The sequence below is a fragment of the Anoplolepis gracilipes genome, chromosome 3 (assembly GCF_047496725.1).
Source record: "Anoplolepis gracilipes chromosome 3, ASM4749672v1, whole genome shotgun sequence".
In the NCBI taxonomy this organism is placed as follows: domain Eukaryota; kingdom Metazoa; phylum Arthropoda; class Insecta; order Hymenoptera; family Formicidae; genus Anoplolepis; species Anoplolepis gracilipes.
This window is the reverse complement of record NC_132972.1, coordinates 428,400-442,444: the sequence shown is the minus strand read 5'-3', so window position 1 is coordinate 442,444 and position 14,045 is coordinate 428,400. Positions and strand designations below refer to the sequence as shown.

General features: G+C 29.2%; 2 protein-coding genes across 2 annotated transcripts in view; one reads left to right on the top strand and one right to left on the bottom strand.

The window, feature by feature from the left end:
- The window catches only part of LOC140664135 (uncharacterized), a 287,413-nt gene that overhangs the window by 90,941 nt on the left and 182,427 nt on the right, over positions 1–14,045 (top strand). The window lies entirely within an intron of this gene.
- On the bottom strand, positions 1,228–13,028 carry LOC140664240 (uncharacterized). The gene is made up of 5 exons (XM_072889183.1): positions 12,707–13,028; positions 3,849–3,960; positions 3,252–3,471; positions 2,879–2,989; positions 1,228–2,358 (listed from the first exon to the last, which is right to left on the bottom strand). The coding sequence occupies exons 1-5, from the start codon at positions 12,822–12,824 to the stop codon at positions 1,228–1,230; spliced, it is 1,692 nt and encodes a 563-aa protein (XP_072745284.1). The 5' UTR covers positions 12,825–13,028.

The following is a 14,045-nucleotide window of genomic DNA, read 5'->3' as shown; positions in this document are numbered from 1 at the left end:
GTTAATAGAAATAAAATAATCGTACATCAATCTTTATTATATATATATATATATATATATATATATATATATTTATGCAAATATTCACTGAAGTTTTTATAAAGAAAAATATATGGAAGAAGATGTATTAAATATATTATAAGAAGTAAAAGAAGAAAATATTTTGTAAAATTATGTATATAGGATTTGTATAAATATTTGTGCGGTCACACGTGATGAAAAAACTTAAGGGTGCAGTCTGACACGTGTTTTTAATATTGCGAACAAATTTATTACCATGTCTGAGGATTTCTTTTCTGAGAACGACGCTTTTCTCAGGCTAACTCTAGTAGAACGTTGTTTTATTTCCTGCGTGTTTTTCCTCGACAACTTTTATATTGCCTTGTTGCAACGAGTTGTGTGACGAAGAAACATACGCGTGACCGCAAAAGGAAAAGTAGACAAAAGGCGTTATCAGACAAACATATGTACTGATTTGTACAATTAACGTGGGTACATAAAGTACAATTACATGGTTGCATGTAAAATGCTTAATTAGATACCACGAGATGTTACAATATCATGAAATGTCAATATGCTGCGTTAATAGAGTGAACAAGACAATTATTTACTATGTTCAATCATATTGGTTTATTGCTCTGTTTAGGAATTTTTATTATTAGATTTCTCACTATCTCTTGTCAAGAAATTTAATTAAATGTAAAATATTGTAATTTCATTTCACTGATACAAATTTAATAAAATATTAATAGTTTTTCTATTTCTTTTTATATTAAGATATAAAGATAATATAAGAAAAAAAAATTAACAATTTCATATTATTTTATGAAAGAAAGCTTATCTGACGTCTTTGTATTTTGTGTTCATTGGGTGTATAATGTTATCATATTATTATTAATAAATAAATTAACTGTCATATAGTTTTTATGATGAAACTAATGAAAAATCGACATAATAAAAGCATATGAAAAAAATTATTATTGTTCTGGAAAAATAAGAAAGATTTAATTGAAAGGCATTTAAAATGTAATTTGTATTAAAAATTAAACATTTACTATTATTTGACAAGAAATCTTTAATCAATATTGTAAAAGAATATTTCTGATTTAATGTATATATATTTAAAATTTTTAAATAATTATTTTTTAACGATAAATTTTCATAATTATTCAATTCTAGTAAAACAATAATAAGATAAAATAAAAGCAAATTGAGGAAAAGCTTCTTTTAAATACGGAATAGAATGTGTGGAATTTGTATACGACAAGACATTGGTATATCTACATCATTCTGTTCAACATACGATTGCAAAGCTTGGATCAGAAATTTTAGATTTTTTAGAAACAGGTGATTATTAAGATCAACATTTGTTTGATACTTGTTCCAATAGTTGAGTTTTGGATTTTGAAAATGATAAAAATTGTTTGGAACTTTTTCGTACAAAGTATCAGCTGGTTCCTTGTTACGCTCGTCAATTATTAATTGCTGTGTCGGGTCCGCTTGCGAATTATAATAGCTTTGATCAATTAATGATCGACGTTCGGAAGTTCTTTTGATTTGACTTGGCCTTGACTCCGGTTTCACGGTCAACGGTTCAGTTCCGGATGTTCGTTGCATTAAAGTATTCTTGTGGAATTCCTTCGGACGTGAAGTGACGCTCATGCCCCATCGACCAACCAAATCGTGCCTTCCGTCTTTCTCGCTTTCTGTGTGCTCTCCATTTTTCCGACGCATCGATTGTCGAAATATGTCTTTTAGAAATTCCGTAGGTGGCGACAATACGTTCATGCCCCATCTACCAGAATGAAACGATCCTCCATGATTCAGTGGTCTTCCTGTCGTGTCTTCCCTCGCATCGTCTGTTTCCTTCTTGTTCTTCCGCGTCAAGGGTTTCGTCGTTACGATCTTATCGTCATACTTCTTACTGTCATTGCTAGTTTCCTCTTTATCATTTTGAGAGGGATTGGGTTGTTTCGGATATTCCTTCGCAGAAGATTCTTTGGAATTATCTTTATAATTTAAATTTTCACTGCTATTTGAATATACTTTGTTGATATTTCTACGCGTACTATTAGAACCATGCTGAGTTGTCGAGTCCTGTGAGATTGATTCTTTAGAATGCGAATTCACTTTGGAGATGAGCGAGCGATCTTCCTCAAGTTCGCTTTTCTTGTAATCTGTGCTTTGTTTGTCGAATACATCTTCCTTTATATCAGATATTTCATAGTCCTTATGTCGACGATGAGGTACAGCGGATGCTTCTTGAATAATTTCTACATTATCGAGATCTTTCACGTTCACATCGTCTTGATCTATTAAAGGTTGTGCAAGTGTCATCAGAATAGTAGGATTAAGTTCCTGTAAGAAGGAATAATTATATAACAATTTTTTTATCAGATTAAATATATTTAAAAGTTATATATCTTTCTCTTATATTTTTATCATTTACTAAAGTCTAGAAAAAATATTGCTTTTATGATTTTATATTTGTCTAAAAAAAATTGTTAGATGTTTAAGTTATGAGAAGAGTTTTGGAAAGCTAATTTTACACGTTTTACATAGACAGATTTACAAATATATATTATATACATATATATATATATATATATATATATATATATATATTTGAAATAAAAATATATTAATTAACATGAATTATTTTATTAACTAATTAGCGTCTTTTTGCTAAATTAACTTTTGAACGAGATAATTTTAGTAATGTGAATTTATATATATTTCTTATATTCAATTGTATAATATCGAATTCGCTCCGCGGACGTAACAATATATATTGCACATACCATTTATTTTAAATTATAAAATGTTTAATATTAAATTTGGTTGATAAGTTAAATTTAATTTTATAATTGTGACCTACTTCCACATTTACTTGTGACAATTTGCTTCCTTTAAATAAATTCATACGACTTCCTGCTGCTCTCTTTACATTTTTATCGTATTCTGCGTTTTCCGCCGAAAACGTTGGTATCTAAAATAAAATAAAATGAAAATGATCAATATTATAAACACATTATGAAAGTATGTAATATGTAATATTATAGTGTCTCACACGCACACACGCATACACAAACCTGATACAGGAAAAATATTACGAAGAATATCAAAAAACAATTTGTCTTTGTACTTAGTTGTACTTAGTTGTTTCGGATATTCTGTATCAAAGTAGCGAAGTACTTGTGCGTTAACTTAATGCTATCTCTATAAAAAGAGCAATTTCCTTATGTTCTCACCGTGATCGATTCATCGTTTGTAAGTTTGTTCGCTCTCGTAGTTTCTTCGACATTGTCGAGGGCGAGTTTTTCGTTCTCGTTTCTTTTGTATGGTACCCATTTTTCTCTCTTCTGTCGGCTTATCTCTTGCATTTTCTTTATCCATGGATCCGCTATCCTTTGTTCTAGATCCTCGGGTTTTGTAAATTTCATCCCCGCTTTTTCCTCCGTCGATTCTTTCCTGTTGGAAAATAGCCGGCCTCGTTTTAATTTTATTTGCAATAATCTATTATTTCATAAATTGTTTCGCTTATAAAGACTTATTTACTCATAATTTATAATTATTGTTTTTCAAATACACCGTGCCTCTTTTAATAATCTTTATAAAAAATGAATTCTTAAACAGTCTTATGACTTATCGAATTTTTGGAGGAAAAAAAAGAGAGAATATACTGTTTGTAATACAGCTTAAATATTTTTTATATTGTTATATATATATATATTTTTTTTTAAATCTGAACGCAAGGATTTTTAAAAAAACAGGAATTGAAATGGGGATTTTATAAACATTTTGTGTATTGGATCAACGCAGTGACTGACTGCGGTTTACCGAAATACCTCAGGCCATAATGCTGGGGCGGTTTCCAGTTGTAATTCGGAAACCACTGAATGTTGTTTCTCTCCCTTGAAACCGCGAGGTTCTTCTCGAGCTGTCTCGAGTCAGTATAATCTGCAAACAAGACAGTCGCTGTATACTTGGTCCTAAAGGCGAGGGTTAATCACCGCACTTGGTTACACTTCGAACATATAATATGAAGTAAATTGAACTACTTGAAGAGCTAGGCATCCTCATCAAAGAACCACTTAATGTCTCTTGCCATGCGTTTCCTAGCTTCTTCGTTCGTCAAACTTGGAGATGTGTTAATTTTATGCTAAACTAAAGTAACTGTGCCAACAGTTATTAAACTTTCATCATATCTTTAATAAATATATAAATATCAACTTATTATAGCAATTAGATTTTCAATTTACAGTTTGAATACTCATTGATTTTCTATCATTCATAAGATATTGATCAATCATCTTTTATTTATATCACTGAATCTTTATCATTATTTATTATTTTTCCTTTTCAATTTTCTATAAAAAATTTACTTTGTTTATTTTTAATTTCTCAAAAATATGATTATATGATTTTCAATTTACAGTTTGAATACTCATTGGTTTTCTATCATTCATAAGATATTTATCAATCATCTTTCATTTATATCGCTGAATCTTTATCATTATTATTTTTCCTTTTCAATTTTCTATAAAAAATTTACTTTGTTTATTTTTAATTTCTCAAAAATAGGATTATATTCAATATTTCTCGAATTTGGAAATCTCAGTGATTAAATACAGCGCTAATATAAGAAAATCGTTTGCATAGCAAAGCGTGAAGGTGATAAATGCAGATGGAGGGAGAATCAAATTCGCGTAACACGTGCTAGCTCGTAAACGTATAATGAAACGAGTCGCTTCGACGACATATAGTCAGGTCAGAGTTCTGCACGCTCTCGGCCGCAATCCGGGCACAGTTTAACGATATTTAATTGCCAGCGAGGCACGGATGGTAATTGAAAAGATAAAAGCGTAGTAAAGCGGGAGCTGTCGTCGTTCCCCCCTCCGTGTAGAGTCCATTTGCTGATATTTACTTTTGATTTGTCAACTGTGCCAAATACCCGTGTAAACGCGCTTACATGGATACATGTATCATACCTTGGTCATTTTTCGTTGCATTCTATTTCGTTTATTTTGTTTTGCGGAGAAACACTCTAGCTATCAAAACACTTTAATGTTTATTCAAAATATTTATTCTTGAATATAGTTGATATCAGTTAGATTTAGTTTTATATTTGACAAAAAAAAATGAATAACTCGGAGAATTTATATTTTTGTTTAAAATAAAGTAATATTGTTTTAGGCTGCATTTTTATGTTAATTTTTCCAATCATTGTTTATGAAAATATGATTATAATTTTGATTTTAATTCTAAATAATCTGCAAAAAGTGTAACAAATCAAAGTAAATTAAAATTGAAAAGAAGATAGAAAATGAAGTAAAAATTTTCATCTTTTTTTTACATATATTATATATGCACATACATAGGCATGTACATATATGTATATAGGCGAGCTAAAATATCACTTAGAAATACAAAATTTTTAGAGAATCATAATTTCCCTGAAAAAATTATAAATGTTAATTAAAAAAAAATACACTATTATAAATATCTACTCATTTTCAGTAAGTTTTAATGGATATATTTCAATATATCTATAGCTTCTATATATTTCGAATCGTTTGCAAGTTAGAAAACATATAGAAGAATAAAATAACTTAATATAATAATAAACTGCAAAATTAAAATAAAAATTAATAAATTGTAAGAAGCACCACAAATATATCGTAGCACATTATGCGTGTAACATATGGTTAATGTACATGTCAATAATAATATATTTTATTCGCGTATGCAGAAAAATACGGACAGAAAATATATAAGACATAAAAAAATATAAAAGGTACATATATGTTATACTTTCGTTTGTCGAATGTCGAAGTATAATATTTTCGAAACTCTGAAACAATTATCACGTTGTTTTTATAACGCGACGTTCTCTGTGCGGCTTTCCTTTTATTATAAATCATATATCGCAAGATGCACCTATAACTATGTACGCATCGTTGAATTCTAATGATTATGTTGAAATTGTAAAATTAATGAATCGTGGATGAAAGAATAGTACTTTTCTCGGTTTCTCGCCAAAACATTTCACGTCTCGTTGAAGACGCACATATTCTTTAAATTTTCCGAATTGTCTCTTTAATGTATATGATTTGCACTTGATCGTATTATCATGATACACACATATTTGTATTATTTTAATTTAATGCATTTATTTGTATATATATTTTCCATGTCATAACTCGCAAATATCGAGCAATTATTAATTTCATTTTAAATAATTAATATTCTTGTTTAAATAATTTAAATAATATTATTTAAATAATTACATTATTTTAAATAATTAATATTAATTTAGCGATAAAACGTTATAATATTAAAGAGTCTTTTCCGTCTTTAGAAATAAAAAGTTAAATATATTAGATATTATGTGATCGGCATTACTATGTTAGTTTCACAACTGCATTCAACTTGGCACTACAAATGCTACAAATATAATCGATTCATTGAGATGAAAAATCTTTGCTCCTTTCATCCTGATTGGTTAATCGCTACCAAATAAATAGCGCCAAGTCAATCGAGCGCTTATGCAGTGAGAGAAATGTTTTGTATCAATAACCAAAATTTGGTTACAGACGCCAAAACTATTTGTTGGTATGTGATCAATTAAACCGTTGGTTATTACATCAATTTTAATTCTTTGATTTAATTATATAATAATTCATTTACTAATACAAAATTGTTTTATATGCTGTACAAACATTCTTTATAGTTAAAAACAAAATATTTTCTTACCAGAACAACAAAAAATCACATAAATATTACGTTTTGTCATCTTAACAAAATTATCTAATTCTTCTAATGAAAAACGGCAATCTGTGAATAAAACTTTTTTTTGGTTATTATTACTATAACTTTTCTCTCAGTGTGTCGCGCAGTAATTTTTCATTTTTCTAATCCGTGATTTCTTAAAAGAAAATATTGCGACTGTCTTATAAGTATGATTAAGTATGAAAAATCGTATAATTAATCCTTTTTTAGCACGATAATAAAAGCAAACGTTGCTAAGAAATCTTTAAATATTAACGAAAATATATTTATGCGTGGAAAATTTCCGCCGCGTGCATAGTGACATGAATACAGGCGAGTCGACGTGACGTCATATCGTCGATCAGTTCGCGTTCAGTATCCGCGGAGTCGAGTCGTATCGCGATCGCCCCGCGTCGTTTTCGTCGATTTTTGGAATTAATATCGCCTACGTGCGTATGTCAGGTTTAGAAACAGGCCGTAGTCACGAGAGAGATTAGTCCGCATGCATTTGCCGCAATCGGTAGCGGTTCGCGATCTTCGAGATCGTTCGATCCTGCAATATGTATCGATACGTGTCGTTTCTTTCGCGTGCATATTTCGGAGTTATCCGCTCGATCGATAAGAGTCTTTCAGCATTTCGTGGAGTGTCGACGGATATCCGCGAGTATCAAAGGACGCGTCAAAAATTCGCTGATTCATCGGAGATGAAACTCGAATTGCGAGAGGGGTGGAGGGAGAGGTAGAACGCTTTGCTGGGGATATCGTTTCATCGTCATATTACGTCATCGTCGCGAGTTCTCTAGCATTCGAGGAGTATCGACGGAGTGTCGACGGGTAGCCGCGAACATCGAAGGAAATGTCAAAAATCGCGGATTTATCGGAGAAGGTGACTCTAATTGAAAGGGAGGGGAGTGACGTCATTGCTCGAGGTAGATATTCCTGTAACAGGCGATACGTCTTATTCCGCTGTGACACTTAAAATTCCGACGCTATCGAAAAACACGACGCGTTTAACGGGCCGAATCAATCTATGGACTTTCCGGCGTGTAATTAATCCGCTTGAGCGCGATAATGTGTTTTTTTTTTTTTTTTTTTATATCGCGAATGTAATATCTGTGGGCGATCGCGGCCCCGATCAGAAATTTTTTGAACGCGTATTTCGTTCTATTCACAAATGTGACCGAGCGTAACCGAGTGTGGCCGAATGTGATCGGAAATGTCGAATGCATTTTTTTATATTGTCCGCTTTGTTCAGAGACAATCATGTCGCATCGAAGTGCGACACATAATCGCAAGTATAAAATAGCGGCAAACAGAGCAACAGTCGGATATAAAATAAAGCAGAGATTAGGAAGCAAATGCAGTATATGCAATAGTATATTTGTGACGCATCAAGTCGATATTGTAAGTTTTTTTATTACAGTACGTTATTTAAATTATATCATTCAGAAAATAACAACTGACTGTTATTTTTAGTTTTTAGGAAAATAATAAAAAAGAATGTCCTATATCTTCGTATTATCCGTTCGCTCGGAGTGTATCATGTCACATCGAAATGCAATAAATATTCATCGCAAGCACAAAATAACGGACAAAGCAGAGCCAGCAGTCGGATGCAGAATAAATCAGATGTTAGGAAGCTAACACAGTAGCAAACGTGACGGCGCATCGGCTCTGTACTGTAAGTTTCTTTATTACAGTACGTTACAAATTATTCGGAAAATAATGACTGACTTATTTTTAGAAAAATAATGAAATATTATATTACGCGTTTTTGTGATATACATATATGTGATATAAAAAAAAGAGAAAATTTTTTGAGATATTAAAAAAGTAAAACTATATAATTAAAATGCTAGAATTGAAATTATTTTGTTAATGAATTAAAGTAAATAAAGTCATTTTAAATGAGTACAAAAGAGAAAAAAAGAACATTAATATTTGAAAAAAGGAAATTTATAAACCATGCAAATTAAGTATATGAAAAATATTGATACATTAAAATATAAAGTTTATTAACCAATATATAATATTAATTTACAAATTTAGCGTTTATTTTACGATAATGATAAAAAGAATGGTGAGAGTAAACAGACACAAATTAATTTTATTCATTATTTTTCAAACGATCAAATTAACGTTTTATTTCTAATTAAATTCCGCCTATGTCTAAAATTCGATTAATCTTTGCCTTCTTCATGTCTCTCGAATGTATACAATTTATATATTATATTGTATTTATTTAAGAAGCGAATAGAAATATATGTTTCAGATTTGACTTGTATACCTAACAATATTTATGCTACTGCACGGTACACTTGATATGATTATTAAATCATATAGTTTACGTCTCTCTATAGTATATTGTATCTTCTATTGAACTTTTTAAAATAATGCAAATTGCACGTATTAGATAAAATCAAAATTGAATAATATTTGAAATATAAAATATACAACGTTGTTATCATAAGAATATTTAAATATTATTTATTATTTTAAAGTTTGCGTGCCAATTAAATTTCCAAAAATATTTATACATTATATTTTTTAAGATATACAAAGATTTTTGAACAAAGAGTTGTCTACACATTTTGCATATTATTAAAATATATTTAGAAGATATAAAATTAAAAAAATAATTGGAAAATTATTATGAAATATCTTTTTTATATTTAATATATATTTTTATAAAACTATGAGAAAAAAAAGAGAGAAAGAGATAGAGACATTTTTATAGTATTCTTTGATCAATTATTTAGTAATTCGTAACATTTTAATGTATTTTTTGATATCGTGGCGTCGAAAAATAAAACGTTGTTTGTTCTCAGAATAGCAAATGTCGTTTAAATTTTCCAATACTTGGTAGAATCATAGATGCTCAAACGCACCATTAAGATTTAATTTTCCTGTACCTATTTACAGAATGATAAATTATAAATTCGGGAGAGATTGAAAAAAGTAAATTAATTGAATTTTAATTATTAAATTTCTATTATTTATTTCATTTTTTCATATCTCGCAATCGTTAATTAAACCTTGAATCTAAAGTAAAAAACAAATATTAATTTGAATATAATATTTTTGTGAATAGTATAATTAACATTAATGTAATATATGAATATGATATAATAATATATATATATATGTTATTGTAAATCGATTAATTTGGTAATTATGTACAATTAGCGGCATTTATTACATATTTATCAATAATCTTGATAAATATAATAAATTTTTATTCAATTTATCACATTGGTCGGTAATTATAAATATAATTTCCACTTCCAAACTGATAGAAATAATAAATGCAAGTTTATAATATACTTATAACTTTATTGCTAATATATTTATAACTTTATTATTTAAAAAAAAAAATATATATATATGTATAATTATATATAATAATCGTAATTATATATATTAACTAATTAATCAAATTTACGGTAACATAAATGTGTATACATGAATATATTTACAACTCTTAAAAAACCATTGAAAAATATATTTCAACTACAAACGAAAAAACCGCGAAACAATATAAAAAATATAATTTATACAATAGACATATCGTCAAAATATTTCCAGGACAAAGTAGGGAACGCTAAAAAAATTCATGACATTAATAAAACGCACGCTAGTACAAAACTCGTGCGATTTCGACGTAAATTAAGAATGGAAAGGAAATTATATAATCCGCATTAACTCGCCAATGGGGGTAGCACTTTTAGCAGAATTTAATTTATTTCGTGACATGCTGGACGCTCCAGTACTGACGGTGGAATTAGATTTTGGGTGCGCCGGCTTTTGTTGGGGGAAAAAGCAACTTTACCCTTTGATGCTGGACTACGACACGGAGTAAACTGTAATCTACAAAGTTAGCACCGTATTTTGAGCGGATCGATATAACGAGCTGAAAGTATCCGACAGCTTTTATCGGTGCACGGAGATTGCATTCAGCTACGACTTTTATGCGAACCGCTCCGCGACTTTGGCCGGCGCGTTACGATCGCGATACGATCCGCGTCGGAAATAGAAAATCGATACCGTCCATTTCGAGCGGATTTAAGTTTATCTGTGAGATTGACGTCACAGAGCTTAACTTTAATTGTCAGAAAAGATCTTTTCTGGAAACCAGTGAATATCAAATAAGTAACTAAGTTTCCTTTATCATATATGGCCGTCAAATAATATGTAATTATTCCGAAATAATAGCTATGATAATTTTATCCATCATATTATTATATTATATTATATTAAACATAATCATCTAATTAATTATTTCAGTACTAAACATGGCCATTTAATTCTGATTTTTATTAATTTTTTTTATGAATATCTGCAATATACCAATTATAAGTTATTGATTAATTTACAATTAGTCTCGGCTCTTCTTCAATGAAATTGGAAGATATCTTCTCCCTTCATTACTGTTTAATATTAATAGTTGATATCATTAAATATTTATTAAATATTTTTTGTATAATTTGCCTAATTGTCACACTCAATATTCTATTAAAACAAAATGTATTTAAAGTGAAGTGAAAAATAAGATATGTCTCTCTCTTTCTCTCTCTCTGTTTTTATATATACATATACATGTAAATATATATATATATATATATATATATATATATATATATATATATATATATATGTGTGTGTGTGTGTGTGAGATAAAATTTTATACATATTTTTATACATATTTACAAACGTAGTAAACAAATCATATTGACTGATCTCTAATAAAATTTTGTAATGATTAAATCTGTAGTTAATGCTGCAGAAATTAAAATAGAAAATAAGTGTAAACAAACATTCAAAGAGAGAGAGAGAGAGACTGTAAACTTCGAAAATATATTTAGCTCACACATTTGCTGCGGTGCCGAGAGAATGAAATAAAGCACAAACATGTTTATACAATGTATCGTATACAGACAAAATGCTTTCTGATAGCTTCTCGTGTCTCTGTGACAAATAATCTGATGAGAATACCAGAGTGAAAACAGTGATTTCAGGTGTGATTCAGATATAACGAGATAAAAGAATTAAATTATCACGAGCGTATATAATCAGCGTAATCTCTGCGCTGCACTGATTAAATATTATCGGCATAACAGATGTGATTTCTCGATACAACTACGTAAAAAGACATCGAAAATGATTATCGGTAATATTATCGTGGAAGTGAGAAAAGCTCATCATCCTCTTTCCGATCTTTTGCCATATAATCACGACGTCGATCCGCCGAAGCGGATAGAGATAAGAATTCCGTGTTACGCCAGTTACATGACTCTAATCGATTTTTGTTTTTCTTGTTTGGCTTGTCGTTACGTCTAACTGTTACGTCGTAAATCACGGTGTAACGATATAGCCATGGTCGTCACAGTAAATCGCATTCCTTTTTGCCAGCTCTTGACATACACGTCTACACGTCAACGATAACTTAACTTAAAATAACGCGATCATATAATCCTGATTTTCTAAAATCTGTGCAGATTTATTTTAAATAATGTTAACTAAAAATTTATCGAAGTGGGATTATAATATTGGGATTCATTATATATATTAGAATATTCACTAAAAAAAATAATATTATATTAAATATAAATTCCTGATAATATATATGTATAATTGGCACAATTTTAAATAATTTGTTTTGCAATAAATTATAGAATTCAAAAAATTTATTAATTTTTTTGTTTTTGTGATTGTTTAAAATATTATAAGATAACTAAATTTGTTTCTTAGCTTTTCAATGTGTCAAACATCTTACACTTGCATTGCTAATATTGATAATAAATTAATTTGTCACGGTCATATATATTTTTTGCTCTTTTTACGAAACAAGATAGTACTCTTCTCTTGTTATATGTTAAATCATTTCATACAAAAAAAATTAAAATAAGAAATTTTATATAAAGGATTTCATGCTCACCGTCCAAATCCTCAGTTTGAACGAGTGGCGATAGGAGACAGAATACAAACACCACAGGCACGAACAGGTGGTTACTATAGCTGATGGCCATTTTGTCCGGCACATATGATATACACATCACGTATATACATACATATACTGGTGATTGATTGGATAGTGGTGGGGCTAGATTTATTATTCACGAGCGAACTCCGTTATGACAATTCTCTCTACTCATAACTATTCTAGAAACTTTTCAAAGAACGATATATACATGTAACAATTAGTTGCGATCTTTTTGCGAATTGGGAAAAGATTATGCGAAAAACTGGATTATAAAAATTAAATAAATTATTTATTTGCATGAAACAGAAAATAAACGAAATGTAGAATAATATAAATTATCTTGCATTTTCTTGGTTAATTTACCTATAATACACACACACACACACACACACACACACACACACACACACACATATATATAAAATACATATACATATATAAAACTTGACTTATATATATCACATACATTGATAATTTTGGTAAATTATCTTTCTTTATGATTATCATACGTTAATTTGATTATACGGTAATAAATGGTTCAAAAATCATTTTAAAAGATAATATCTTTTTTGTCTACTGAAATAGGTTGTATGTTATCAATGATAACATTCATATTAATGCAGAAGCAATTTGATTTCGTAAATGGTACGGAAAATCAAGAGTACCATGTTTCGATGTGCAATCGCTTGACCGCATTTGTTTGTCTTATTAAACTATGCATTCGATTAAAGTACCATACGTGCGCCTGTGGTCGAGTAATTTTCATTCTTATTCGCAACGTTCAAGCGAAAACACTTTGTGATTTGATTTTTGTAAATATCACCGAGATGCAGATAATGTTGACGTATGCGAATGCAATTGCAATTTTTTTTATTTTATCGATACATTTTAAGAGCTGTGATATTTTGAATATCAACAGAAACTAATCACAAATGAGGCAGGTAATGCAATATTATGTATGCCAATTTTTGTTGAACAAATTTTTTATTTGCCAAGACAGTAATAATTATGCATAACAAAATTTGTTGTATCTATTAATAAATATTAAAATTTTCACTATTGTAAATAAAAAATAAGTTTATTCTGTTTTTATACATATGCGATTTTAAAGTAATAATTTTATTTATACATCAAGGAAATGTTATTTGAAAAATATAGGTTTTCTCTCTTTTTTTATCTCTATTGGATTTTGTCGAAGAATTGCGTGTTAGCCGATTATGAAGTATAGTAAAATTTTACTGCTGCTGTCAATTTAAGGTATTTATCGAGTTTGGTTCCCTCTCATTGATGTTCG